Source organism: Pelobates fuscus, chromosome 11, assembly GCF_036172605.1.
Source record: "Pelobates fuscus isolate aPelFus1 chromosome 11, aPelFus1.pri, whole genome shotgun sequence".
In the NCBI taxonomy this organism is placed as follows: domain Eukaryota; kingdom Metazoa; phylum Chordata; class Amphibia; order Anura; family Pelobatidae; genus Pelobates; species Pelobates fuscus.
Window position 1 is genome coordinate 10,233,499 of NC_086327.1, and position 15,872 is coordinate 10,249,370.

Below are 15,872 nucleotides of genomic sequence, written 5' to 3' on the forward strand. Positions count from 1 at the left end.
TGGACCCCTGCTGTCTTAGGACCAGTCTATCCCATGGACCCCTGCTGTCTGAGGGTCAGTCTATCCCATGGACCCCTGCTGTCTGAGGGTCAGTCTATCCATGGACCCCTGTTGTCTGAGGGTAAGTCTATCCCATGGACTCCTGCTGTCTGAGGGTCAGTCTATCCCATGGCCCCCTGCTGTCTGAGGGCCAGTCTATCCCCTGCTGTCTGAGGGCCAGTCTATCCCATGGACCCCTGCTGTCTTAGGACCAGTCTATCCCATGGCCCCTGCTGTCATAGGACCAGTCTATCACATGGCCCCTGCTGTCATAGGACCAGTCTATCACATGGCCCCTGATGTCTGAGGGTCAGTCTATCCCATGGCTGCTGTCTGAGGGTCAGTCTATCCCATGGCCCCTGCTGTCATAGGACCAGTCTATCACATGGCCCCTGCTGTCTGAGGGTCAGTCTATCCCATGGCTGCTGTCTAAGGGTCAGTCTATCCCATGACTGCTGTCTGAGGGTCAGTCTATCCCATGGCTGCTGTCTGAGGGTCAGTCTATCCCATGGCTGCTGTCTAAGGGTCAGTCTATCCCATGACTGCTGTCTGAGGGTCAGTCTATCCCATGGCTGCTGTCTGAGGGTCAGTCTATCCCATGGCTGCTGTCTGAGGGTCAGTCTATCCCATGGCTGCTGTCTGAGGGTCAGTCTATCCCATGGACCCCTGCTGTCTGAGGGTCAGTCTATTCCATGGACCCCTGCTGTCTTAGGACCAGTCTATCCCATGGACCCCTGCTGTCTGAGGGTCAGTCTATCCCATGGACCCCTGCTGTCTGAGGGTCAGTCTATCCATGGACCCCTGTTGTCTGAGGGTAAGTCTATCCCATGGACTCCTGCTGTCTGAGGGTCAGTCTATCCCATGGCCCCCTGCTGTCTGAGGGCCAGTCTATCCCCTGCTGTCTGAGGGCCAGTCTATCCCATGGACCCCTGCTGTCTTAGGACCAGTCTATCCCATGGCCCCTGCTGTCATAGGACCAGTCTATCACATGGCCCCTGATGTCTGAGGGTCAGTCTATCCCATGGCTGCTGTCTGAGGGTCAGTCTATCCCATGGCTGCTGTCTGAGGGTCAGTCTATCCCATGGCCCCTGCTGTCATAGGACCAGTCTATCACATGGCCCCTGCTGTCTGAGGGTCAGTCTATCCCATGGCTGCTGTCTAAGGGTCAGTCTATCCCATGACTGCTGTCTGAGGGTCAGTCTATCCCATGGCTGCTGTCTGAGGGTCAGTCTATCCCATGGCTGCTGTCTGAGGGTCAGTCTATCCCATGGCTGCTGTCTGAGGGTCAGTCTATCCCATGGACCCCTGCTGTCTGAGGGTCAGTCTATCCCATGGCTGCTGTCTGAGGGTCAGTCTATCCCATGGCTGCTGTCTGAGGGCCAGTCTATCCCATGGCCCTTGACGCCTGTTGAAGGACAGTCTGTACCACACTACCCCCCTCCTCCTCAATAACATTCAAGAGATGAGGGCACTTGCCAGCCTCTAACATGGCCGCCTACTATCTTTACGTAGGGCAGTGTGACAGGAAGTGACGTGGCGGATATGCGACCGCCTGCTCACCTCCAGCTTCCGCCCTGTGCCGGAATGGCGGCGCCCTTTGTCCGGTTGTAGGATCTGCTGCATAATGTGAGGGCAGCTGGGCCCCGCGGGATGGCAGGTACCCCCCTTAATCACCCGGCCGGGAAACCCTTAGTGTAGTAACCGGCCAGGCCGCCTGTGAGCACCGAGGGAGCCGGTCGCCCGTGTCTCTGATTGGCGACTGAGGCAGTCTGTCTGTTATTGGCGACTGAGGCAGCCTGTCCTGTCTGTTATTGGCGACTGAGGCAGCCTGTCTGTCTGTTATTGGCGACTGAGGCAGCCTGTCTGTCTCTGATTGGCGACTGAGGCAGCCTGTCTCTCTGATTGGCGACTGAGGCAGCCTGTCTGTCTGTGATTGGCGACTGAGGCAGCCTGTCTGTCTCTGATTGGCGACTGAGGCAGCCTGTCTGTCTCTGGCGACTGAGGCAGCCTGTCTGTCTGTGATTGGCGACTGAGGCAGCCTGTCTGTCTGTGATTGGCGACTGAGGCAGCCTGTCTGTCTGTGATTGGCGACTGAGGCAGCCTGTCTGTCTGTGATTGGCGACTGAGGCAGCCTGTCTGTCTGTGATTGGCGACTGAGGCAGCCTGTCCTGTCTGTTATTGGCGACTGAGGCAGCCTGTCCTGTCTGTTATTGGCGACTGAGGCAGCCTGTCTGTCTGTTATTGGCGACTGAGGCAGCCTGTCTGTCTGTTATTGGCGACTGAGGCAGCCTGTCTGTCTGTGATTGGCGACTGAGGCAGCCTGTCTGTCTGTGATTGGCGACTGAGGCAGCCTGTCTGTCTGTGATTGGCGACTGAGGCAGCCTGTCTGTCTGTGATTGGCGACTGAGGCAGCCTGTCTGTCTGTGATTGGCGACTGAGGCAGCCTGTCTGTCTGTGATTGGCGACTGAGGCAGCCTGTCTGTCTGTGATTGGCGACTGAGGCAGCCTGTCTGTCTGTGATTGGCGACTGAGGCAGCCTGTCTGTCTGTGATTGGCGACTGAGGCAGCCTGTCTGTCTGTGATTGGCGACTGAGGCAGCCTGTCTGTCTGTGATTGGCGACTGAGGCAGCCTGTCTGTCTGTGATTGGCGACTGAGGCAGCCTGTCTGTCTGTGATTGGCGGCTGAGGCAGCCTGTCTGTCTGTGATTGGCGGCTGAGGCAGCCTGTCTGTCTGTGATTGGCGGCTGAGGCAGCCTGTCTGTCTGTGATTGGCGGCTGAGGCAGCCTGTCTGTCTGTGATTGGCGGCTGAGGCAGCCTGTCTGTCTGTGATTGGCGGCTGAGGCAGCCTGTCTGTCTGTGATTGGCGGCTGAGGCAGCCTGTCTGTCTGTGATTGGCGGCTGAGGCAGCCTGTCTGTCTGTGATTGGCGGCTGAGGCAGCCTGTCTGTCTGTGATTGGCGGCTGAGGCAGCCTGTCTGTCTGTGATTGGCGGCTGAGGCAGCCTGTCTGTCTGTGATTGGCGGCTGAGGCAGCCTGTCTGTCTGTGATTGGCGGCTGAGGCAGCCTGTCTGTCTGTGATTGGCGGCTGAGGCAGCCTGTCTGTCTGTGATTGGCGGCTGAGGCAGCCTGTCTGTCTGTGATTGGCGGCTGAGGCAGCCTGTCTGTCTGTGATTGGCGGCTGAGGCAGCCTGTCTGTCTGTGATTGGCGACTGAGGCAGCCTGTCTGTCTGTGATTGGCGACTGAGGCAGCCTGTCTGTCTCTGTCTGTGATTGGCGACTGAGGCAGCCTGTCTGTCTCTGTCTGTGATTGGCGACTGAGGCAGCCTGTCTGTCTCTGTCTGTGATTGGCGACTGAGGCAGCCTGTCTGTCTCTGTCTGTGATTGGCGACTGAGGCAGCCTGTCTGTCTCTGTCTGTGATTGGCGACTGAGGCAGCCTGTCTGTCTCTGTCTGTGATTGGCGACTGAGGCAGCCTGTCTGTCTCTGTCTGTGATTGGCGACTGAGGCAGCCTGTCTGTCTCTGTCTGTGATTGGCGACTGAGGCAGCCTGTCTGTCTCTGTCTGTGATTGGCGACTGAGGCAGCCTGTCTGTCTCTGTCTGTGATTGGCGACTGAGGCAGCCTGTCTGTCTCTGTCTGTGATTGGCGACTGAGGCAGCCTGTCTGTCTCTGTCTGTGATTGGCGACTGAGGCAGCCTGTCTGTCTCTGTCTGTGATTGGCGACTGAGGCAGCCTGTCTGTCTCTGTCTGTGATTGGCGACTGAGGCAGCCTGTCTGTCTGTGGGAGAGATGAATTGCCATAACAGCGTCATTCCTGAGATAATTCAGCTGCTGTAGTTGCTGTACCACATGTGCCCTAAACACAGGTTCACAGGCCTTCGTGGCATGTTTTCATCTCCCCATTAAAATAATCTTTTCACCTCTTTCCAAGTCTGGGCACGACATTTGCAGAAGACATCTTAACTTTTCTTGTGAGCATTATGTTTGGTTTTATTTCATCCCGTATATTTGAATTTTGAAAGCACACAGCAGGTTGGAGGTGACCCTATGTGATAATGTAGTATTAGTAGTTACACAGCCGTATTACTGTAATGTCGGCCATTCAGACAGACGTGCCTCTCTGCTAATTCCCATTTTGCTTTGTCAGACAGTCCATAGAAAGCAATAGGGGGAACTGCACAGACAAGGGTTCACACAGTTAAAAATGTTCAAGAAAAACATTCCAGCTTGGTGCCTTTATATTTTACCACAAAGCTTCAGCCCCACCTTGCCACATTAAATAGCAATTTAATGTCCTTTCATTCAGTAAAAACATATTATTGGTAGCTTGTTGACTGCATTTGGGCAAACATATTAATTCTCCAGCAGAAACAGTGAGTGCAGTCCAATAAATGGTGACGTATACATAATGCCTTTTACACATAAATCAAATTCAGCTGACCCAATCATAGCAAATATTATATGATGATGAAGAGAGATGTCATGTCACCCATAGACTTTGCAAAAAGAGCTCTTTGCCCAATAAATGGTGACATACACATTAATGCTGCCTAAACACTCTGGCACACACTCTCATCACTCACAGACACACAAACACACTGACGACACACATTTACACATTCTTGCACACACTCACAAACACATTTTTTTATTTTTTTTTTAGGCGCATCCAGCCTCCCTGCCTTTAGGAGAGCTGATGTGGCACCCCTCCCTGGGGTCCAGTGGAGAATGGATTTTCTTCCTGAAATCTTCCAGTTTCTCACTGCTCCCTTGCACGCCCTCTGTAGTGATGCCGAGGCTGAAGTGACGTCCTAGTCTGGCATCACTACAGAGGGCGTGCGAGGGAGCAGAGCGGATCTGTAAACACCTCACGCCACTGCTTGCTTTCTCTTCCAGGTATATATTTCGGCAGAGTAGGAACCTGCCATCTGGGGTAAGCAGGTACCTTCTCGTCAATACTGTATAATTGCCAGCTTTGGAGGGTATCCTACGGTGAAAGCTGGCAATTTCCTTGGCCCTCTTTGACAGGCCATTGGCTCGCTCCTCGCAGCGCCCCCCACCTTCTGGCACCTGGTTGCGATGCAACACATGTAATGCCCAGGCTCGACCCTGCCGACGGGTGATAAATTTTTTTAAGTCAAAAAAACTTTGTGACAATTCTTACCATGTGTGCGCTTCCTCAAAAAGATGTGTGTACCTGCAGAAGCACACACCTTAGAGGGGACACTGATAACCACTACTTGCCATTGTAGAAGTTATGGTGTTCTCCTAATCTGGATCAAACTATTTTAAACATGTTGACCAAAACAATTGGTGACTCAGCTGGCTGCCGGCCTTTAGCAATATAGATATTGTCCATATTTGGATTGCTCTGATAAGCTGAGTGCATCAGTTGACAATACCTAGTTTTAGAAAGAGGGGGCATGCTTTTAGAAAGAGGGGGCATACAGTTTCTTGACCCACAATTACTAAACAATAGAATATGGCAGGATTTTCCTTCTTGTCAGTCAATCCAAGCAGTCACATGCCGCCCAGAAACAGGTTTATATCGTTGACAGTTATGCATTAAGTTATTTTATAAAAACACATATTTCGGTCTCTTCTCTTTTCAGCTATGGATTTTCCTCAGCACAGTCAATTGGTTCTCGAGCAGCTGAACCAACAGAGGCAGCTTGGCTTGCTATGCGATTGCACGTTTGTGGTGGATGGAATTGATTTTAAGGCCCACAAGGCAGTGCTGGCAGCCTGTAGCCAGTATTTTAGAATGCTCTTTGTGGAACAGAAAGATGTGGTGCATCTGGACATAAGCAATGCAGCAGGTACTGACTGCAGTTTGGTGAGTTCTGTATTTGTTTTGAAGGCAGAGGTTTGCCAGCTGGAGACCCACTATGGTCTCAAAGCTTGCTAATCTGAAACATTCTTATCAGAGTGCCCAAAAAGACTCTTAAAATCAAATTTATTGTACTCTGATAGGTTACTGGGTAATTTGATTTAAAAGTATGTTGATTGCTTAATTAAAGTAAACCTCCCTTCTACAAATATGTGTATGGTTTCTTCAGCTAGTTATATTACTTTGTGAAAAGCTTAGAAGAAATGTATGTTTTAAATGGTTTGTCCAGATTAAACTCCTTTAACCCCTTAAGGACACATGACATGTGTGACATGTCACGATTCCCTTTTATTCCAGAAGTTTGGTCCTTAAGGGGTTAAAACCATGCCCAAACTAATTGATCAGACTGGGGTTTGCATGTGGAGTTGTTATTCATTGAAATACAGACAGGTAAATACCAGGCAGATCAATTTGTGCTGCCGTGACTTAAAAGGAATTTGATTCCGACAAACCACTCAAATGTAGACAAATGACAACCCTCGATCCCTAGCATGTAGGGGCGCTCTCGGAGTTTGAGGATGTCCCCACTTCATTTAGTCACCTGGATGGCTGTGCACGCAGCTGCCGGTGAGAGCCATGTTTTGTAGCCTTTACAGTTTTGGCATAGAGATAGAATCAAGTAAGGTAATTTTCACCTCTGCATGTGCTAATGTATACATGAAATTGTATTCCTTATTAAATGATGCCAGGTGACATTTCTGTACATTAAGGCTTTACATTTAGCCACTAATAGCATGCATCTCCTTTTGCATTAGAAAGTTTCTATTATTTGACTATCTTTTTTAGATAGTTTATTGCAGCTTTTCCATGTGTTTCTAACACTTGTACTTGTCTTAGGTCTCGGTCATGTTCTGGAATTTATGTACACGGCTCGTCTTAGCCTGACTAGGGAAAACGTGGAGGATGTACTGGCTGTGGCTGGCTTTTTGCAGATGCAAGAGATTGTCAACGCATGTACAGCTCTGAAATCTCTCAGCATTCCAACAGGGAGTGATTCTAACAGCCTGGGAACTCTCACAGCAAGCCAAGGTAGAGTCCTTACTGCCTCATATGACACTGGTTAAATACAAAGCCAAGTATCATTGTATGCACATAGTCGTTATACTCCATGTGATAAATGGACATTGAAAATTTGGATGTTTATCCTGAGGGACGTGGATTTGGGTTTGTCTTTGATTATATTCCCTTAGATTTTGGCCGGAATATGGAATTTAACGTTATTCTCCATTTTATTTCTTCATCCTCAGGAGGTCTTCTTCATATAGAAGGAAGTTTGTCCGCTCCAGCTGGGGAAGCTGGGGTGATAGTAGAAGCTAGAGTCACAGTCCCAGCGTCATTCAAACATGGAAAGGGAAATGAAGGAGCCTCAGCAGAGGGTGAGTGATACAGCTACAATCAAAATTTAGATACTGATCCCCCTGCTGGAATAATGGGATGACATACAGTGCCAGTGACATAGCAGTTAGTCCCAAGAAATCCATAATAAGGTTTTCATTTGTACATGCTTGTATAATGTACACCTACAATGTTTAAAGTGATACCAAGTCTCATTAGGAGTTATAATAATCCAAGAAGAAAAAACTTGCAGGCACTCCAACTTCAAGCCGCAGGCAGATTTATTATGACAGAACGTTGCGTTGCATTCTGTCATAATAAATCTGCCTGCGGCTTGAAGTTGGAGTGCCTGCAAGTTTTTTCTTCTTGTATTATTGTACTGGGATTGCTGGTCCTACTCTGGAGCACCCTTGGCCGTTGGGACTGAGTGCGGTTCTCATCACTTACTCTGCTCATTAGGAGTTATAGGCACACTTCAATACTGAATCTTTGCATCTACATACATAGAAAAAGGTTTGATGGAGTTAGTATAGTTGAACCATAGTGTGTGTTAGCTTAAAGCAGACTGTCACTTCTCTTACAATTACACCATTGAAAAAAACATTGAACATCTTTTAGAAATTGTGTTAATCTTTATTCCATTTAATGAGCCATTTTATTTTAAAGTATAACTAAAAAATATAGCCTGTGGCACCACAATGCAAATGACGAGGAACGGATGCAATATTTAAGTTTTTCCTCTCTATGGGCAACTTTTTATAATGCTGATTAACAGGGATCCCAGTTTCAGGATAGATGTGTGGATTTCTAAAGTTCATTTAAATTTTCAGACCTCATACAAACATATTTGTTACATCTAGGGTATAGGTAAACAGAATGTTCAAAATTCCCCTTTAATCTGTCTTTGTACTGTCAATGTACGTTCCTTTGTGTCGTCTTCAGGCAGCAGTGTGAGCAAAGGAGATGAAAGTGAGCCGAAAAGAGACATTCCTGAGGACAGTGACATGGAGGAGCCAGCACTGGATGGCTCAGAGCAGGGTGCGTAGAGGGATGTCCAATTTAGGGTGTCAGTTTGATATTCTAACACTTTTGGTATGGAGTTATTGTAATAGTAGCGAATTGTGTATAATTGCTTTTCTGTTTAAGAACTAGGAGAGTGACTTAATACATGAGGAGGGATGTACTACTGTATGCTATGAATAATCTGTGTGCCTGGTGAATTGTTTGTTATAAAAGAGCTCAGGGATAAGGTTAGATCAGGCCTGTCCAACCTGCGGCCCCCCACATGTTGCCGAACTACAACTCCCATGAGTCTTTCAATGAAACAGACAGGGAATCATGGGAGTTGTAGTTCAGCAACATCGGGAGGGGGGGGGGGGAGGCGCAGGTTGGAGAGCGCTGGGTTAGATAATTGGGAAAAACAGGTTCTGAAAACATTTATGTATATATCTTGCAGATGTTACAAACAAGGGGGTGTGTGTCAAAGGAGAGGATTCTGTGAATCTCCCCACTTGGCAAGCGTCATCTGCTCAGGGAAGTCCTCTGGCAGAAAAGCCACAAGAGCAGAAAGAGGTCCAATCATCTGATGCCCATCCTGGCTTGGAGTTGACTTGTGAGCAAGATGAAGATAATTTGTCTTTACCCGTTGAGCGGCGATCTCCACGACAAGACATTTGCCATGTAGCGAGCAGAGAACATGATGAGATGGACAATGGAGAGGGGGTAGATGAGAATGAATCTTCTTCCACAAACTCTGATCAGGCTACCTCAGTGAGGTACCAGCACATGCGAGTAGCAACATTTACTTACGGAGATCGCAGTGAGTCACGGACCTATGGTTCTACCACCCACAAGTGTCAGGTGAGTCAAACTGCACATCAGTCATTGCATCAGATTCTGAATCAGTTATTAATCCCTAATGAGTTATGTGCTCATTACAGTACTGTGGTAAAATTTTTACGCACACTGGAAACTTCACCAGGCACGTGCGTACCCACACCGGAGAGAAACCCTTCTCGTGCCAAGAGTGTAAGAAAGCCTTCTCCGACCCCGCAGCCTGCAAAGCGCATGAGAAAACACACAGGTAATCCATTCTTGTGGTTTCTACATAGGCTTTTATTTCCTGGCAGATATCTAACTTCATCAACAATAGCCTTTGCCTGGAGCAGTTATTTTAATTTCCTCTGCCCACAGCCCCTTGAAGCCACATGGTTGTGAGGATTGTGGAAAGAGTTATCGGCTTATCAGCCTCCTGAACATGCACAAGAAGCGCCATTTAGGGGAACCACAATTCCAGTGCAAGGACTGCAACAAAATGTTCACCACATCTGGTAACCTTAAAAGGCATTACCTGGTCCACAGTGGAGAGAAACCCTATATGTGTGAGTACTGCAACCGGCCATTCTCCGACCCCACCTCGAAGATGCGCCACTTGGAGACTCATGACACCAACAAAGAGCACAAGTGTCCTCACTGTGACAAGAAGTTTAACCAAGTGAGTAAAATCCAGTTTCTTCAAATGTTAGCAAAGACTTGCTGTCAGGGAACATGATGGTTTAGGGCTAATTTGTGGACTGTCTTTTGCAGCTTGGTAACCTAAAAGCTCACCTAAAGGTCCACATTGCTGACGGACCCCTGAAGTGTCGAGAGTGTGGAAAGCAGTTTACCACCACAGGTAATGTGTCCCTGAGAGCCATCACCACCCGTGTGATTTCCCAATGTGCCATAGCCAGACAGGGTTGTTGATATCTGGACTGCCCTTTTCTCCCATGTCTCTACATGTCCACTTCTCCAAATCTAGATACTATTTCACTTGGAAATACCCTTCTTTTCCCCCCTTGTATCCACCTCCTGCAGGAAATTTGAAGAGACACCTTCGCATCCACAGTGGGGAGAAACCATATGTTTGTATACACTGCAAGCGTCAGTTTGCTGATCCTGGTGCGCTACAGCGGCATATTCGAACCCACACAGGTAACTTGGCTCAGAGTAATGTTTGTTAAATAGTGCATGTTAGCAGTGCACTGACTTGTTTTGATTTTGATGTTTTTCTTCCTGTCTTCATTTTTGCTTATTACTTATTATATGAGAATTGTTTTATCCTCCATTTACCAATTTTGGTTCCTTTTCCTTTATTCATAAGGTGAGAAGCCATGTCTCTGCATGATCTGTGGGAAAGCATTCACTCAGGCGAGTTCACTGATTGCCCATGTCCGTAAACACACGGGAGAGAAACCATATGTGTGTGAACGTTGTGGGAAAAGGTGAGTCAATGAGAGAGATATGAGGCTTGCAACTTACAGCTATGGCTCCCTTTGAGATCTGGAATGAGGGCCCCTTGTGAAACCTAGTGTTGTGAGGCTAGAGCACCCTTTGACTCTTGGAGTGTTGGAACTGAAGGCTAAGGTGAGCAGCTAGGACACATTGAGAGACTTGTGAGCAGCTGGGACACACTGAGAGACCTGTGAGCAACTGGGACACACTGTGAGAGTTGTGAGCGGCTGGGACACACTGTGAGAGTTGTGAGCGGCTGGGACACACTGTGAGAGTTGTGAGCGGCTGGGACACACTGTGAGAGTTGTGAGCGGCTGGGTCACACTGTGAGAGTTGTGAGCGGCTGGGTCACACTGTGAGAGTTGTGAGCGGCTGGGTCACACTGTGAGAGTTGTGAGCGGCTGGGTCACACTGTGAGAGTTGTGAGCGGCTGGGTCACACTGTGAGAGTTGTGAGCGGCTGGGTCACACTGTGAGAGTTGTGAGCGGCTGGGTCACACTGTGAGAGTTGTGAGCGGCTGGGTCACACTGTGAGAGTTGTGAGCGGCTGGGTCACACTGTGAGAGTTGTGAGCGGCTGGGTCACACTGTGAGAGTTGTGAGCGGCTGGGTCACACTGTGAGAGTTGTGAGCGGCTGGGTCACACTGTGAGAGTTATGAGCGGCTGGGTCACACTGTGAGAGTTGTGAGCGGCTGGGTCACACTGAGAGTTGTGAGCGGCTGGGTCACACTGTGAGAGTTGTGAGCGGCTGGGTCACACTGTGAGAGTTGTGAGCGGCTGGGTCACACTGTGAGAGTTGTGAGCGGCTGGGTCACACTGTGAGAGTTGTGAGCGGCTGGGTCACACTGTGAGAGTTGTGAGCGGCTGGGTCACACTGTGAGAGTTGTGAGCGTCTGGGTCACACTGTGAGAGTTGTGAGCGGCTGGGTCACACTGTGAGAGTTGTGAGCGGCTGGGTCACACTGTGAGAGTTGTGAGCGGCTGGGTCACACTGTGAGAGTTGTGAGCGGCTGGGACACACCGTGAGACTTACTTCTTGTAACTGATGATTGTGCCCCCTGCAATCCTGGACGCTGCAGACTTGATGGCTCTAGAACTTTGCTGAAGACTTTTCTTTAGCTCCTGAACAAAGATGAATGTCATATGTTGGAATCTTGTATTCACTTCGTCACTTGGGCTGGTATTAACCCTTTGTATATTCTCTTATACAGCTTTGTTCAGTCCAGTCAGCTCGCCAATCACATTCGCCATCACGACAACATCCGGCCTCACAAGTGCAATGTTTGTGGCAAAGCTTTTGTCAATGTTGGAGACCTGACCAAACACGTCATTATTCACACTGGTGAGTGGGGTCCTTGGAAATATGGGCTGGTTTCTGTTGGTTACTCTTTCTAATTGTATGGATTTACTAAAACTGCTAGAAATGTTAAAGATCGTCCAATGGTTAACCCAAAAGATTTGTAAATGTTTTGCTAATTTAGGAGAGAAACCATACCTGTGCGATAAGTGTGGGCGTGGCTTTAATCGCGTGGACAATTTGCGTTCCCACGTAAGAACAGTGCACAAGGGCAAGGCTGGCATGAAATTAAGGGACGATGATGATGATGAGCTAGATGACGATGACGAGCTCAGTATTGTGACTGTGACAGGTGACATGGTCGAGCTAGATGCAGAAGCCCTGGAGGAAGGAGCAGTCACAGAACTGACTGGTGAGAGGGGAGTTATGGGTTGGAAACCTCTCTGGGTTTTCAGGCTCCAATGAAACTCATTCACACACCAGAGACCACCCTTAAGTTGTGATAATGAGTTTTCTCTACTATATTTCCAGTGGTTCCTGTCACTGACTCTGAGACGGCTGATGAGACTGAAGCACTTAAAGCAGAGATCACCAAGGCTGTGAAACAGGTGCAGGAAGCAGGTAATCGTCTCACTAGCACTTCACTGGGAAGTTGTGCAAAAAGCAGGAATTTAACTGTGAGTCTGCACCTTGCAGAGTTGGTCTTTGATTCATTTTCTCTCTGTCAAACCGTTTTTGCTTTTGTAACTTCATTTTCTTTCTGCGTTTTCTGGGCTCTGCGATTTTATGATGCCATACCTGCTCTATCATAACTGCAGTCAAAACAAAGAGGAATAAGCGTCTTGCTTCTAGCATGAGAGAGAATGAAAATAACAATTTCAGGTCGTTAAAAGGGAGCAGCATTGAGTAAAACATTGAAAATAAGCAATTCGGAGCAGCACATACCTGTCCGAAAAAAAAACCTCTGCTTGGCAGCAAGTCATCGCCAGGCAGAATATGCTTTCCAAACCTTGTTACATTTTAAAGAGAACCTACCTAAAGGAAATGTATAGATGTATTAATGAATCTGAGGTCATGTTAGTGACATCACGGGAACAAGGTTTGAACAGGGTGTCCTCAGTCTATGTCTTTCTTTAGTTTATTTACTGAACACTCTGGCTGACAGAATGGGGAGATCTGTGTTCAGAACAGTTCCAGGTAAAGTTTTAAAACTTGATCACTCAACAGAAACATTCCATTGTTTTCCATGACTACATAACTCTGCTGTAAAATCACATAATAGATGTAAACTCTACATTGCTGAATGTATTTTCTTCTTCCTTACAGATCCCCACACTCAGATTCTCTATGCTTGTGACTCCTGTGGTGATAAATTTCTCGACGCCAATAGCTTAGCCCAACATGTACGGATACACACTGCGCAGGCTCTCGTCATGTTCCAGGCAGACACAGACTTCTATCATCAATACAGCACGCCGGCCACCTGGCAAACGGAACAAGTCATCCAATCAAGCGAGCTCCTGTCTGAACAGCAGAATGCCATGGAGTGCCAGGGACCTGAATAAGGCCTTTATGCTGGATCCTGCATTGGAGAACACTGCAGCCCTGATCAACCATTGGAACCTTAGAATACATTGACATATACACCATGCGTGCATAGAAAAACTTCATTTAACTCATTCATCACCCTCCGCTGATTTCTGCTTCTCGCACTAGACATATTTTGAGCAAATCCACAATCCAGATGTGTGTGATGAGATATTGGCCTGTACCAGCGCCATTATACATTAAATCATTTTCAATATGCGTCAAGGATTTTTGTTGAACATAATTTTTTTTTTTTGTGAACTGGATTGGAATGCATTTGGTGTGAACCAGCTCACTTTAAAGAAAGATATAGGAAGATGTTCCTTGTAATACTTTGCTAATGCTATATATTTTAATCAATATTACAGTTTACTTTCCCTCTGAAGCACTTACAAAAGGTGCTTTGATCAGCATGATCTTTAAGTATTGCACAAATCCCTAATGGTCTTTGGTAGTGACATGGACGAGAGGAAATTGCTGAAGTTTTGTTTCCAGGTGATATGATGGAAATAAACAACCAGTTTGGGGGGGGGGGGGGGGGGGGAGGACTGTTTGCAAAAGCCATTATGATTAACAAATTGCCAACACGGGTGGGTCCTGTGGTACTATTGGATGGGAATTTTCTAACCAGAATTCAACTTGAGTTTGATTAGGAGATTATTAGAAGTGGTAAGGGGAGTTTTGCAGGTCTAGACTGTGATACAGGGTTTAAACCGTTAAGTTTCATGGAACTTTCTGACATAAAATGGGAAATGGTCATGTTAATACATGAGATAGATTGAAAGGGACTGGTTCGGTGTACTGGGTAGTCTGGCATCAAGGCAAGCTTGCATATTTCAGCAGTTACAGCAGAATAGAAGCTGTATTTAAAGTGGATTCCTTATGGAGACAGGACACGTGAGGCTGGCTTTACATGGAGGTTCTGTACACACTGTGCCACCACAGAGGAGCCGGGTTATTAGTTTAAATGTTACCATTTAGTTGCCCAACCTTGAATTGAGCAGATGCAGAATCTAGGCCCTCTCCCCCCCCTCCCCCCCCAACACCCCTAACCAGGTGGCTGATGGGGTGTATTCATTGTATTATAGGTATTTCAAATAAACTTTATATTCCTGTTCGAATATATTACGTCCACTAATTTGTTTTGCTACAAATATTGTTTTTTTGCTTTAAAGTGATCCACATCACCCCTACAGTTACATATCTTTATCTATGAATAAAAATTTAAAAAAGTATTATAAATAAAGAATAATAATGCATGAACAATTTGTTTAAATGGATATTATCGTGGGTTAAAGTGTCGAGTTGTCTGAATTTCCAATAGCTCTTCACAAAGATCAGTTTCTGGGAGAAACACCTGCAAATGTCTGGTTTTAGGGAATTGTCTGGAATTCAAAGTACATTTCAAATGTTCGGGTAAAATAACCAAATTGAAAATAATTCTTCAAATTCGCTATATTTTCAGTGTGACTCATGTAAACTAAATCATGACCTCTACTTTGAATTCCTGACAATCCGTGTGTTGGCAAATAACCCAGTATCGGACTCTCTCTGCCTCGTAATGTGTCCTGTATCATTTCCTTCACTAAACTGAGAATTATGGAGAATTGACTAAATGCATTAACAAGGTTATTCCCTAAACGTCAGTGAATTTCACATTTTGAAGGATAGCAGACTTAGAGACATGACAATCCTGACACTTCTTTACCAATGTGAAAAATCACAGTGAATTATTTATATATCTTATGTGTTCCTCGTTTCCTATTTAACACAGGAGTTTAAAAATAATGAATATGTTGCACTCCTCATCCCATTGAATGCTTCACTGCTGTTGACTGGGGAGAGTTAACCCCTTAAGGACCAAACTTCTGGAATAAAAGGGAATCATGACATGTCACACATGTCATGTGTCCTTAAGGGGTTAAAGGAGTGATCTATGTGGGTTATGGAGTAAAAACATACATGTGCAGTAACCTCCACGGGAGCCAATGAAATATGTTTTGTCTGTTCCAAATGCAGGATTCTGGCAAAGAATCACTCAGTCAGGGTTCTAGGAGGAAGGGTAGCCTTTCTAGGGTTCACTAGGCAGCGTTTGATTCATGGAAGCTGCTGTCTTGTGCTCTGGCAGTGCCATGTGACTGTCCCAGGCTGCTTACAGTGAATCTCATTCAGGAGTGTCTTCCTATTGGCAAACCCAGGATGTGCAGTACTTGCATTGATGGTCCAGGCCCTCACCTTCTGAGAGACTCTGGTTTGTTTACTAAACACCGGCTTGCAAAACCTAGGGGGAAAAAAATGATTTGGAAAGTAAAATATGCAACTCTGCTGTAGTCACAGTATGGCTGCTTTTAGGCAATATTAATTTTGTAGTTGAATTTCTGATGTTTACTGAAAATAAATGTCTGTGTAGAGGTTATGGTGTCAGTAGTGCCCCGGCACTCCCCCATTGTAAGTA

At 46.8% G+C, this 15,872-nt stretch overlaps 1 protein-coding gene across 2 annotated transcripts; it reads left to right on the forward strand.

Annotated features, from left to right (window-relative positions):
- The first annotated feature begins 1,607 nt into the window (after positions 1-1,607).
- On the forward strand, positions 1,608-13,636 carry ZBTB17 (zinc finger and BTB domain containing 17). 2 transcript variants are annotated; one of them, XM_063436728.1, is made up of 15 exons: positions 1,608-1,696; positions 5,650-5,856; positions 6,765-6,956; positions 7,175-7,303; positions 8,205-8,300; positions 8,719-9,122; positions 9,203-9,345; positions 9,456-9,756; positions 9,849-9,936; positions 10,119-10,235; positions 10,405-10,525; positions 11,745-11,875; positions 12,015-12,242; positions 12,362-12,451; positions 13,157-13,636. In XM_063436728.1, exons 1-15 carry the CDS (start codon positions 1,690-1,692, stop codon positions 13,393-13,395), a joined length of 2,493 nt encoding a protein of 830 aa, XP_063292798.1. In that variant the 5' UTR covers positions 1,608-1,689; the 3' UTR covers positions 13,396-13,636. The 2 variants fall into 2 exon arrangements, with proteins under 2 accessions (XP_063292798.1, XP_063292799.1); XM_063436729.1 differs by lacking the exon at positions 1,608-1,696 and having other exon boundaries at positions 5,805-5,873.
- Positions 13,637-15,872: the final 2,236 nt, after the last annotated feature.